Source organism: Callionymus lyra, chromosome 17 (genome assembly GCF_982586985.1).
Source record: "Callionymus lyra chromosome 17, fCalLyr1.hap1.1, whole genome shotgun sequence".
NCBI lineage: Eukaryota > Metazoa > Chordata > Actinopteri > Syngnathiformes > Callionymidae > Callionymus > Callionymus lyra.
In genome coordinates this window covers 15,728,627-15,742,212 of record NC_141834.1, presented here as the reverse complement: position 1 = coordinate 15,742,212, position 13,586 = coordinate 15,728,627, and the positions used below count along the sequence as shown (strand labels likewise).

The 13,586-nt window shown below is 40.5% G+C and overlaps 1 protein-coding gene across 1 annotated transcript in view; it reads right to left on the bottom strand.

Moving 5' to 3' along the window:
- itga8 (integrin, alpha 8) overlaps positions 1–13,586 on the bottom strand; it is a 50,721-nt gene that overhangs the window by 20,909 nt on the left and 16,226 nt on the right. The window contains exons 9-13 of the mRNA XM_087812361.1: positions 12,978–13,021; positions 11,138–11,194; positions 10,988–11,040; positions 10,711–10,916; positions 5,697–5,894 (exon numbers count right to left, since the gene is read on the bottom strand). Coding sequence (XP_087668487.1) covers positions 5,697–5,894; positions 10,711–10,916; positions 10,988–11,040; positions 11,138–11,194; positions 12,978–13,021 — 558 coding nt within the window. The remainder of the gene's footprint in view (positions 1–5,696; positions 5,895–10,710; positions 10,917–10,987; positions 11,041–11,137; positions 11,195–12,977; positions 13,022–13,586) is intronic.

Sequence of the window (13,586 nt, the reverse complement as noted above, 5' to 3'; positions counted from 1 at the left end):
CCGCCCCCGCTGGCTCACTCATGTCACCAGGAAATGAATCCAGAAGTCGAAAACCCGGTTAATAGAGCCGCTTCTTTTCAAAGCTTTTCAAACCACAACATGATTTGAGGACAGGGCAGCATCAGGGTTAAGTGTGTGCGAGGGCCCGCATGACTGCCTCTCTTGGCTAAATCAAATAACCTCCCACTCTCCACGTCAATCCCATTACACTTAAAAAACCTGCTACTTTCTATTTGAAGAGGCCGTGGTCGCGCACACTCGACCCATTGATGGGGAGCCGGGGGGGGTCACGGGTGGTAACTGAGCCACCGACGCTCTCTTGTCTTTGGCTGTGAAAACACGACCTCCATCTAGAGTTTAGACAGACTGTCAAGTTGTCACTGGTTGTCTGCCGCGACTGCCGCGGGAAGCCGGCCTCCGTGATCAAAGGTGAGAGGTCAATAGCACCCTGTGGAAAAGGAGGTGGTCGCCACGGAGACGCAGGAGGGTCCTCGAAACCAGTGGAAGGTGGGCTTCGTGCACTGGGATGAAAAGTATCGCTTTCTTGGTACTGCTTCGATATTCAACAGCATCGTATCAATCATTACGTTTTTGCGCCAATGAAACAATGACATCTCGCAAATCCCGCGGAATGAGGACGAGAGGATACAGTCGACTCCAGCAGCTTTTAAAGCTGATGGTTGGACTTATTTTGGTTTCAAAACAAATGAAAGCAGTTACTTCGTCAAGAGTCATGTGGTCTGTAAATTCTGCAACACCAGAGTCAAGTACTCGACAATACTACAAATATATACTTGTTACTACATTATCGGAGTATATCCCATGTATCTTATTGTGATACTGTATCGCCAGATTCTTTCAATTTTCACACCTCGAATAAGTAGGAATTTGTGATGATTATTGGTAACCACTTTCTTGATACAGCATTGATATTCAACAATATTGTATCAATATAAATTCATTACAACTTTGTGGCAAAGCAGCAATGAAATCTCGCAAATCCTGCGGAATGACTGAGGACGAGAGGATACAGTCGACTCCAGCAGCTTTTAAAGCTGATGTTTGGACATATTTTGGTTTTAAAACAAATGAAAGCAGTAACGACTTTGACAAGAGTCATGTGGTCCGAGTCACGACAAAACTACAAATATAGTATAGTATATATATTGTTACTAAATTATCAGAATAAATCCCAATTTATCGTATCGACGTCTTTGTATTGTGATCCTGTATCACCAGATTTTTTCAATTTCACGCCCCTAATAAGTATCAATTTGTGGTGATTATTGGTAAGAAATTGGTAACATAGCTAAAGCATCTTAGCATGTTTTTTTAACAACCTCTGTTTTAGTCCTGGCAATCTTAACTGGTAGAAGAACTGCTATAACATGATCATAAAGTGTACTTTTCAAGTGTGTACTGGTTACTGGTATTGACACTCCAGCAACTCATACAATCCCATAGCACACTGCAACAATTAAAGCGTTAAAAATGGGTTTAAAATACGCTCACATGATATACTCTATTTATTGAAGAGATCAGAATACATAAATACGTTTTCTTTCAACCATCATTTTTGTTATGCTTTGATTGAATTCCGAAAAAAGCTCTGTCCGAAATTTATGATGCTTTAAAAAATTTAATTTCTTAATCAACTTTCATTTACTGTTGTAAAGTCTTCATCAAATTCAATTATTCCAAAAGCTAACACCACCCAACACATGTTTCTATAACAAGCTGCTATGATTGACAAGAAAAACGCTGTCCGTTTTCGACCTCTTGACCCTTAGGCAGCGCCAGAAATGCCCCTTCAGGGAATCTGACCCCAACCTCTACCTCCTGCTTTTTCGCCTGTGTGGCATTTCGGGGCTTAATGAGGGCTAATTCCCTGCAGTGTGGGTGTGCTTCTGTTTCCTACTTTGTCATTTTCCTCAAGCCCGACTCCTTACGCTCAAATAAAAGCTCGATTATAAGACGCAGAATCAACATCTATACCATAAGTTAGTGACTAATTACGTTGTGTGTGTGTGTCTGCCGCGCCGTAATGACATTTGCTGCTGTGATCACATGACTTTCACAGGCCTCCCAGACGCCCGGGCAGTCGTCCCATAATGTGGATCAAACATCTCTGGGATCCTTTGAACCGTGTGACTTTACTATCCGACTAATGACGCGCCACGCTGTACTTCCGGCAGCCGCCTCATTGGTGACAGATGGCAAATGACACAACGGGTCCCCCCTGCACATGTGCGCCCACGATTTTAAACCCCTTGAACATGAGCTCGGTTCTGCCGGAAAAAAAGGGTGTTCGACTCGTAACCCCGGTGGTCAGAACGTAGACCTCATTGAGTCGGAATGCCGGTCCAAGTTGAAAGTGGTTTTAGGGCCTCTTTTAGGGGGGACTTTCTGGGGTTCAGTGGCGAGTGTGAGCTTTTCAAGACGCCGTGTTGGTCTTTTTCTGGTGTAAAAATGAGCTGAGCCAAAAGGCACAGCTCAACTCTACAGGGTTGATGTCCTGGTTGATGAGCTCAATCATCCAGGAGAGGCTCAGAGTAGCACTTCGTAGCATAGAAAGACGCCAATCGAGGTGACATAGTTATTACCTAGTTTGTTGATTTGTCTGTTTTTTATGGGATGCAAAAACTTCAGAGGAGCTAACGAGGGGTTTGTAACTAATTTTTGGATAAGAAAGATGAAGGAAAACTTGGAGAACACAGACCTCCACCAAGCAGCTCATTTATAATTTATCTGTCAGCAAAGTTACTCTTTCAAGGACATATTTAAAGGACGTTTTCAGGAAAATGTTAATAAAAATTCAAATTTCACTCGTTTTCTAGTTGTCCAAAAAGACAAACTTAAAAACTTTCGAATACTTCCATACTGCTCGTCTCTCATGTCCAACTTGTTATCACACCACCACCAGAGAATTTTTTTGGAAAAAAATTAATCAAGTCTACATTTAAAGCTTGTTTGTAGCAGAAGCTCAAATGCTAACATGCTTCCTGTATGTGTAGCAATTTAGCCTTTTAGCTTCTGCTGAAAACAATATCAAATAAACTACCATTTTTCGGAACAACTTGTAATGTTGGGGCTTCAATACAAAAGGGAAGGGACAGACGTGCAGTAATGGGACAACATTTAGGTGATGTTCCTATTTAGATTCACAAATCTTTTAAAAGCTTTGTTACGCTCTGACATGATATATCTGAAATGACTATAAGATAATAATGAGTAAAAATGGGTCAAAATGCATGCATTGTCCAAAGGTCTGCGCACTTTCTTTAAGGTTAATCCAAAATAACGACATACTTTTTTAGCTTTTGAAATATGCCTGCCATTGCTTCTAATCAAATTCAAATTAGTTAAATTGGACTGAAGTCGATATTTCGCACAACCCAGTAGAAATCGTTCAAGCTCCATAGAAAGTTTGATCATCAGTTCCTGAAAAAGTGATGGAGGTCTGTTTGTAACTTTGTTGCGGCAGAAAAAACACAAGTTAAAACACAAAGATTGACAATCTTTTGTTGAAGTTAGCATCTGGTTGACAGGAGTAACTATAAAACTCTCCCTGTTTGTCTGAGAGTTTTATTCTCTAGATTCTCTCCAGACTTTAAGAATGACCTGGTACTTTCAACTGATCGCAACTTGAGCGAAACTAATTCCAAACCCCACATGTAGAGAAATATTTCTTCCTGTAAGCAAGAATGGAAGCATGTTATGCTAGGCAGATGAATAAACGGGATTCTGTAATTTAGTATAATGAGCTGGAGAAATTATGCATTCGAAATGATGAGACAATTTGGTCGTAAAACACAGGTTTCATGGAGCAGCTCTGTTTCACATAAACACTTCATTCTAGAAGGTTTATTATGTTCATATGGAGGATTATGATGGTATCAAATGGTTGTGGGTCCGGTGAAGTCCATTAGTGGACTATTTTTCTTACTGTAATCCGACCGAATGTTGGTTTGTATTCCTAGAGACTAAGGAATATGGATGGAGCCTCAAACGTCTGGCTTGTTCCTAAAGTAGTATTATTCTACTCTCTTTTCTCAATCTCATGTTTTCCTCGACTTCTGTGAATCTCTGAGGAATTGATTTGGCAGAAACGTTACTGGCACCCCGACTGATGAGTTTAGCAGAGAGGAGCGAGGAAACAACAAGGTGAGGGTAGCGGAGGAGAGACGGCAGGCGATGAAATGCGGAGGTGAAAAAACAGGAGATTGTAACAAGAGGAGTTTCTAGAGACTCTCAAAGGGATACTTCACGCAAAATTCAAATTTCACTCGTTTTGTACTCCTATGTCAACTAGAAATTTAAGCAAGCAAGTAAGTAATTTGTATTTATATAGCGCTTTTCCAGACCAGGGTCACAAAGCGCTTAAACAATCAAAACAATATTCAATAAAATATATACTTTAAAGGTCAAGATAAAACTGATAACACAACAGGAGTTCCAGAAAATCAAGGAAAAGCCTGAAGAAATAAAAACGTCTTAAGATGTTTCTTGAATATCCATATGACCTTCTTGTTCAAAAAGACAAACTTAAAAACTTTCAAATACCTCCATTCATCTCGTCTGTCACGTCCAACTTGTTATCACACCACGACCAGAGAAATTGTTTGGAAAAAAATTAAACAAGTGTACATTTTAAGCCTGTTTGTAGCAGAAGCTCAAAATCTAACATGCTTCCTGTATGTGTAGCAATTAAGCCTATTAGCTTCTGCTGAAAACAATCTGAATATCAAGACTTTTTTACATTTTTTCGGAAAAAAAGTGTAATGTCGGGGCTTCAATACAAAAGGGACGGGACAGACGTGCAGTATGGAGGTATTTGGATGTTTTTAGTTTGTCTTTTTGGACGAAGAAAAGTGGGTTCACATCCTTCATATGGATTTAGAATAGGATTTTTGCCTATTATTCCAAAAAAGAATGGATTAGTCTAACAATAATCCCAACCCTTAGTTGACTCACAAGTAAGTAAGTAAGTAAGTAATTTTTATTTTTAAAATGCTTTTCCAGACCAGGGTCACAAAGCGCTTAAACAATCAAAACAATATTCAATAAAATATATACTTTAAAGGTCAAGATAAAACTGATAACACAACAGGAGTTCCAGAAAATCAAGGAAAAGCCTGAACATATAAAAAGGTCTTAAGATGTTTCTTGAATATCCATATGACCTTCTTGTTCAAAAAGACAAACTTAAAAACTTTCAAATACCTCCATACATCTCGTCTGTCACGTCCAACTTGTTATCACACCACGACCAGAGAAATAGTTTGGAAAAAAATTAAACAAGTGTACATTTTAAGCCTGTTTGTAGCAGAAGATCAAAGGCTATCATGCTAACATGCTTCCTGTATGTGTAGCAATATAGACTTTTAGCTTCTGCTGAAAATAATCAGACTTTTTTTTACATTTTTTCGGAACAACTTGTAATGTCGAGGCTTCAATACGAAAGGGACGGGACAGACGTGCAGTATGGAGGTATTTGGATGTTTTTAGTGTCTTTTTGGACGAAGAAAAGTGGGTTCACATCCTTCATATGGATTTAGAATAGGATTTTTGCCTATTATTCCAAAAAGGAATGGATTAGTCTAACAATAATCCCAATCCCAAGTGAGTAGGATATGAGTGAAATTTGATTTTCTTTTTTTTGTGCGAACTTTCCCTTTAAGGGTTTGACTTGTTACCGGGGTACTGGTTGTTGTCCAGGTCCTGGCCTCCTCTGAGAGTGAATCCGAATCCAGGTAAGCCCCCGTTGGGGGCCGGCGCTCCCTTCAGCTCCTGGCTCAGGACGAGGCCACGCGAAGTGACGTCTCTGTTGCCGTTGAAAATCAACACTCTTCCCCCGCGATCCTCTCCGCCGAACGGACAGCCCACCGCCACGTCTGAGAGACACAAGAGTGCACCTGGTTTAGGAATCAGCCGAGTTAGAATCCCGCGGGGACGGAGGAAAAACACGTAGGTAGGACACGGAGAGGAATGAAAAGAGCTTTCCAGCCTTTGGTCGTGAATCATGATTTCTGTAGGATATGGTCATGTCTGGGTGGGAGCCAAAGAACCCCCCCCCCCTCCTCAAAGGAGCCCCGACCTCAGTCACGGTCCATGTCAAATTACAATCCACGCTATTTAGCATCTTAGCCACTAATTCATTCATCACTTTCGCAAAACTTACGACTGATTCTTTTATGCACTGCGGACAAGAAACGGACTGGGTGTTCCACCAAAATATGCTCCACTCATAAGAACAAATATTCCCTTTGAGACGTCGTACCGACAACTCCAGGTGTCCCTCTATCCCCCAAAAAACAATTTTACCAATTTCATGTACACTCTTTTAGCTGATATATGTTCTTACAATGAACTTATGAATTGATAAAGTGATCAAAAAGGACAGATGTGTTACAAAGAGAAGGTTTAATAACCACTTAAATGATATCTTAGGCAGTTGTAACTGCAGCTGTGTCACAAGGATGTGTTAAGGTTTAAAAGTCGTCTTTTAAATTTGTCATTTCATGATTTTTACACAGAATTTAGAGCCACCAGTTTGTTTGATGCTGAGAAGTCTCAATTTTTGGGTCACATTTGTCAGAATTTCATTTTTTTTAGAGTTTGAAAATCACTTTAAATCATGAATGTTGCATTAATCATCGGTTGATAATATATATATATTATATATATATTATATATATCTATATATATATCTATATATATAGATATATATATATATAGATAAATCATTCTATAAGAATAACCACCAAAATAATTCAAAAGTATTCTAAAGTGAGAGCAGACTTCTGCCAAGCAGCTCACACATATTGTGACTTATTATTGGTAACTAAGTAAGTAAGTAAGTAATAGTTACTTTTAAAGCGCTTTAATAATCAAAAGCAAAACACTGATGTAAGGTGTAGTCTGACCATGAATAGATCTGAAGGTAAGAACCAGATTTTTAAAATGGATCTTGAAGAGAAAGAAACTGGCAGCCAATGAAGAGTTTTAAGGAATGTGAGTTCTTCTACTAGAGCGGGTCAGAATTCTCGCTGCAGAGTTTTGTATTAACTGCAGGCGAGACAGCTCAAGTGACGACTTCAAAACATTCGTAGAACCAGATGGTATTTCCAAACACCGCATTATCTCATTATCAAGTTCCCTAAATTAAAAAAAAACCCTGTTTTTAATTTTTTTTGCAAACAGATAAAATACAGATAACGACTTCTACTGTTACCACTTTTACCACAAAATGTTTTCATTGCAGTTTTTCTGAATATTTCCCTCCATACAAACTACCAAAACCATTAATCACATGAATATCTAGTTGTTAGTCAGAATCGAGAGATCAATGCGGCGCTAATGTCTCCACGTTAAAGTATTAAACGGCTGCCAGTCGGGAAGACTGAGTGGCTATAAGTGACTTCCTGCCGTCTCTGCTTGTTTGATTTCCTGGCATGCTTGCGGCTATGGCAAGATTCCAGGAAGTCATTGTTGTGTTGAACTCTGTCTCCCCATCAATTTTCCTCCAGCTCAACCTGAGCCCGAACTTACTTCTAATCTCAGAACGTTTACTCCAAAATACACAATAATAGCCTCACCTAAGCCTCGGACGGATCGAGAAAAACATGGGAGATAGAAGGCTGAGGACGACGGTCAGAATTTCAACCTCTGGAATTTAACATCTGAAGCGCCTTTTGTTTTGGTCCTGAACTGCTGTAGCAACACTTCTGAGATGACGTCTTTATTCCCATTGTCGGTGACGGCAGCGGAATCCCATCGAACCTCACTGTCCGCACACCTTTAGACATCCTGTTTGCCTCCCAAGCCTTTTTCTCAGCCTAAACAACGAGTTCCACATGAAGCAGATTGCGGGGTTGAGAGGATAAACGCAACCATGTGTGTATGCAAGTGTATATACCAGGCCTGCGTGTGTCGCATGTGTGCCTGGATGTCGACTCGCCGCTACATGTAAATAAATGTACACGCAAAAAACATGGATTAACGATGACCCGCACAACACGTATTTGAGCTGCACGCTCAATTGTCGAAAAGTAAATGTAACAAATGAGTAAAGCACTTAATGATTAAATAACTAGAGGCTAAAAATTATGTTTTAACTAAATCACAGATGCACATCATTACCATGGTTTATGAAGAGTGTATTGTTTAAAGTTATGCTATTTGGGGGGAAAACTCAAGATGGAAGATTCAAACACTTCATGATCTGGTGGTGAAGTTGTGCATATTTTGATACTATTTTTTTGTTTAAGGCCCTGATAAAGGTTAGCAGCTACACATATTTCTTTAGGAATTTTCGGTTCCTTGCATGATTAAATGATAACAGTTTAAAAACACACTTTAAATGAGAACAACACTACTTGGATTTACTTTGGATAAAAAAAAGAAAAACTGTTAAATTTTGCAAAAATGCTTTGTAATGATTTTGTTTCTCAAACTATTTATTAAAATATATGGCAAAAGTGAAAAAAATACGCAAGAATTTAAGTTAAAACAGGAAATGTTTTCAGAATTTCTAAACGTTTAGAACTATTTAGAATACATAATTATATTTGTTCTGAATAAAACTGTAGGGGAAAAGGAAATGGTAAATGGCTCTTACTTATCCCTTGTGTTATCTCTGGGTCAAGTTGACCCGGGGGCCTGAAAACAAATGCTGTGTTGCTTCTGATCCAGAGACAACACAAGGGATACCTCAAACACATTTGTTTTCAGGTTCCCTTTTCCATGCCTTTTCAGCACGCCAAGCGCTTTAAAATAAGTCTTGCATTCACACGCTGATGGGAGTAGGCTGCGACGCAGCACTTCAGCTCAACCTTTAGGATGAAACAGGGTAAAGTGTCTTGCTCAAGGACACAACGTCACAATCTCATCCAGAACCTGCAACTTCTCAGGCCACTCTAGCATCTGTGAAACCACCATCATTAAAAAATGATGCAAAAACAAATCTGAAAACAGGATTAAACTCTTATCAAATGGCTTCTTCACTTTGTCTTGATATACGTTAGGTCTAATTGGATACATTTTCCAAGTGGCACTGCAGTTTTCCTTCTTCTGAATTTTGCATGAAGTCATAATGATCTCCTCTCAGGTTGTGTTGCTCTTCAGAGACTCTCACATCCTGACGCCTTTTTGATTCACGTCCATGTGAAAAAAACATGTATTGACTCTTCGGCTATTGATCCGCTAGTTAAAGTGTTAACCAGCGTGGCAACACAAACGCTGCTCATGAATAAGTAACACGAGTTTTCGGTGTCATGCGAGTGCCAGATGCGCTACGTCGTCAAGTCGTTCGTCTTCAAAGATCTCCCCAAAACATTTGGGCTCCAGACCGCGATGGTTGTGTGTCCCGCCGTCCAATCACAGACAGGATAAAACAAACACAGACAATAGATGTTGGATGAAGGACAGAAAAAGGCTCCGGAGATAAATGAAGCTCCGAAGCACATCTGGTGCGGTAAAAATAACTCCATCTGATGCACACGCATACGTCCAGAACTTCCAGAAGGAAACCAGTTCACAGGGACGACCTTTCATCCTCACACTTCCTCATTGGCTGAGGAGTTGAGTTAGGCGGCGTTGGATAGGATTTCCTCAAGCCTAGACCAAACAGTGGATATGAGACAGGAAACACAGACAAAGAAAATTGTCTGTCATTCACCTGAACACATTGTTGATGTAAGAAGTGTTTTTCTACTTCCATCTTCAGAATTTTGTATCACATACTTTTCAGACAAATATCTGCTCTCTGAGGCCCCTCCAGCCTCTTTCTCAAGCCCCTATAAAGTCATTTTAAACCGAAGGACTTGAGAGTACAGTAAGAGTAGGGGCTGTGCAACTAGTTCCTCTAAAATATAAAGTTGTTGTCATGCATTAAAACCATCGCAGAATAACATATCTGGTGTTTTTACACGTTTTTTTTATGTCTACTCATACATAGGGCAGCTGTAGGGGTCACGCTGCTTTGGTAGGGGAAACGGTGGGGGCCCACCCCATACAGGTCGCCTGGACAGCTCCCATTTTGAGCGATTTAGAGACCTTGATTATGCCTTAAGTTTGGGGAAACTTGGAAGGAAACCTGAGTACCTGAGGGAACCATACAGCCACTGGCTTGGATGTTAGTGTATGACATTTTGGTTCTTGATGTTCTATAATACTTTGTGGGATTTAAGAAAGTAAGTAAGTCATTTGTATTTTGTAGAGCGCTTTTCCAGACCAGGGTCACAAAGCGCTTAAACAATCAAAACAATACTCAATAAAATATATGCTTAAAAAGTCAAGACAACACCGAGACGAACACAGGAGTCTCAGAAAATCAAGGAAAAGCCTGCAAGAATAAAAGTGTCTTAAGATGTTTCTTAAAGGAGTCAGTAGATCCATCAAACAAAAAGAGAGAGGAAGATCGTTCCAAAGCTTAGGAGCAAAAGCCTGGAAGGATTTCTCTCCTCTGGTCCTGAACTGTGTGCGAGGAACCATCAGTAGATTCTGATCCACAGACCTCAGAGCCCGAGTTGGGGTGTAAGGCTGGATCAGATCACTTATGTAAGGAGGAGCCTGACCATGAATAGATCTGAAAGTTTAAAATTGATCCTGCAAGAAACTGGCAGCCAGTTAAGAGTTTTTAAGGAATCGGAGAAATGCGAGTTCTTCTACTAGAGCGGCTCAGAATTCTCGCTGCAGAGTTCATCTCACCGTTGTATCCGTCGTGGTTGATATCTCCGAGCGGCGCTATAGCTGTCCCGAAGCGCCCAAAGGTGTATGTACCGGTCAACGCCACAGGTTTGGAGAAAGTATAGGGAGCCAATTGGAGGTACAGGTAGACCCTCCCCACTTCCCTTGGCTTGGTCTCCATTTCCCTCTCCATGTAGAGCGGCGCCCCAACCAGAATATCGTCCGACCTGTGGAAAAAGAACGCTTGTTCATATAGAGCTAGAAAAGATTCCCAGTTCAAATCAGGTCCCGAACTCACCCGTCTCCGTTCAGGTCTGTGACGGCAACAGCGTAGCCAAAGTAGGAAGCCATCTGAAGAGAGGGATAATAGAGTTAAGTGTGTTTTATATCGGCCTGGGAAAAGAGCTACACCTCCGAGACCTAACAAAATGTGAGACGATGCTAATACCTGCTCTCCTGAGAAGTTCTGGATGAAGGTCAGATTCGTGGAGTTGATAATCGCCACCTAGAACAAACGGCGGTGCAACATGACACAGATGTAACAAACCACTTCCGTCCTTGGTTCCACATTGGCCAACGAAAACATCACGCAAAAAAAAAACAACCTTTATTGGTCGAAGCCCTTTCTTCTACTCTACCCCCCCCCCCCCCCCACACCACCACCACCACCGTCTCTGTAACATTTCCCCGTCATTTCTGTCTCCTTTCCCCCCAAACTAACCCGTGGAAGGGGGAGGCTGGGAATTCCTTCATAAGACCTAAAATAACAACCACATGGAGACAGCCGGGGGCTCACTGACACACACTTGGACACACACACATGCAAGAGGATACAAGTTGTCCCGAGATGCTGCACAGACACACTCATGCGTCTGTTCAGCATCTTTATTCAACGTATAATTCACTTTTTTTATGATGCAAAAATACGATTATACACATCGAAATGATCCGGATACATTGCCGAGGATTAGCTACTGAGGCTGTTTGCCTTTGGGGATCTTGTACAGGTTGGGGTCCAGACCCGTGTATGGAGAGGGGTTAGCAGGGGTTAGGTGGGGTCGCCAGCCTCCACGTGAAGCGGAAGCCGGGCGTCATTAGAAAGGATCGACACAGTCGCCCCCGGGGACATGTTCCCATACGAAGATCACGCTGCACAACCAAACCCTTGGGAGGATTCACAAGTTTACGACAACACTGAGGGCTCTATTGAAAAACAACCGTCACAAGTGTCGGCTTTCAATCCCCGCGGCGCTTTTTCGGTGATGGTGGCAGATTATTTATGATCATTTACACTAAGAAACTGTTTTCTTCAAGGGACATCCATGACAGCCAATGACGTCACTCACCAAGGTCTCACGCTATGATTTATTCACTCCTGTTGATAGTTAGAAAAGGGTCTAGTTCGCTTAACTTTGACACCCCATAATACATAGCTAGCTTAAATAGATATGGGGGTCACACTCAATATAAGACTATTAAACATGATTTATGCCTTAATGTTAGCCATTTTATTAACATGTGTGCAATAAAAAAACTTTTTATTGTTATTTAAATAAATAAAATGTAAGGCTATATTCTTGATAAATAAAGCTTTGCATTTAATTAATTTAATTTGAATTTAATCACTTATTATGTGTCTTTAATGGAAGAGAACAGTCACTTTCCACATTTAAATTCAAATAAATGTACATTTTGATGAGTCGTTACGAGTACAATGTGCTGAAGCAACTTTTTAAACAAGATCATTTTGTCTTAAATATTTTTTAGGACAAAACTAATGAAAAAACGTATCATGGTGCTTGAAAATATGATTTCTTTTTAATTACATCAGGGGAATTTTTAATATTCTTAACCACATTTTTTATTTACCAAACTTTCTTTCACTGGAACTATAAAATTCCCATCAACCTCAGTTTTACTCTGATTGAAAGTCTCATATTGTATTATTTGTATAATTATTTAGATCTGTAATATATGTTTTCTTAATCTTATCTTAAACACTGGTCTCTTCACAGGTCACTGTATAAACGTGAACATTCATCTATTTTGTGAACTAATTAAAAAGTTTTATTCATTAAAAGTAATTTGTCCAAAAATTCGTATTTATTATTTAATTTAAATTTTCCATGGGCTGCAGGTACAAATATTGGTTCTGATGTTCGTTGTTCTGACTCCGCTCTCGTCATCCGTCTCCCTCGATATGAAACGTAATGTCTAATAGTTATCGGCCGTTATGTTGTCACGCTTGAGCAAAGTGTTTCCTGTTTGTGGGAGCAGTTATTACTTACGTATCCAAAGTTCTGTGCGCCCCGCGGGACCCCCGCCAAGAGCTCTGTCCAAACAAAGAAAAACACCGAGAGATTAGAATTATTCTCCCGTCAAGCAGCTGTGGAGCTGCTGAGATCATTGATGGACGAGTGCGATCAGAAGAACCAAGAGACCCCCCTACCACCACCCATCGTTCCCCCCCTTCCAGCACCATCTCTCTTTGGCTCGACCACAAACCTTTAAAGGGTTCGTTCCCAACTCCGTCTTCAACCCTGAAGTCTGAAGACAACTCGGGGAGACCACAACAAGTTCGGGACCACAAGACAACACATAAAGAGACATGTGTAACATCTTAAGGATGGGTTTAAAGCGTTCCCGACATGTGTTGAGCTGGAGGGGGTTCATCGGGGGTCCTCGCAGGGAAGGGGGGGGTGAGTCAGAGGTGTGTAAACGGAGGATCGTCACGGTGTTAGACTGAACAAGTAATAATACTATAAAACTGATCGTTAACAAATGTTTCTGATGGATTTTATTACAAGTTCAACTCTTTTTTCTTCCCTTTTATTTGTTCTTTTTTTGTGGGTATTGGATTTATGTTTTTCGTGATGCTTGAATATCATATTTATTCA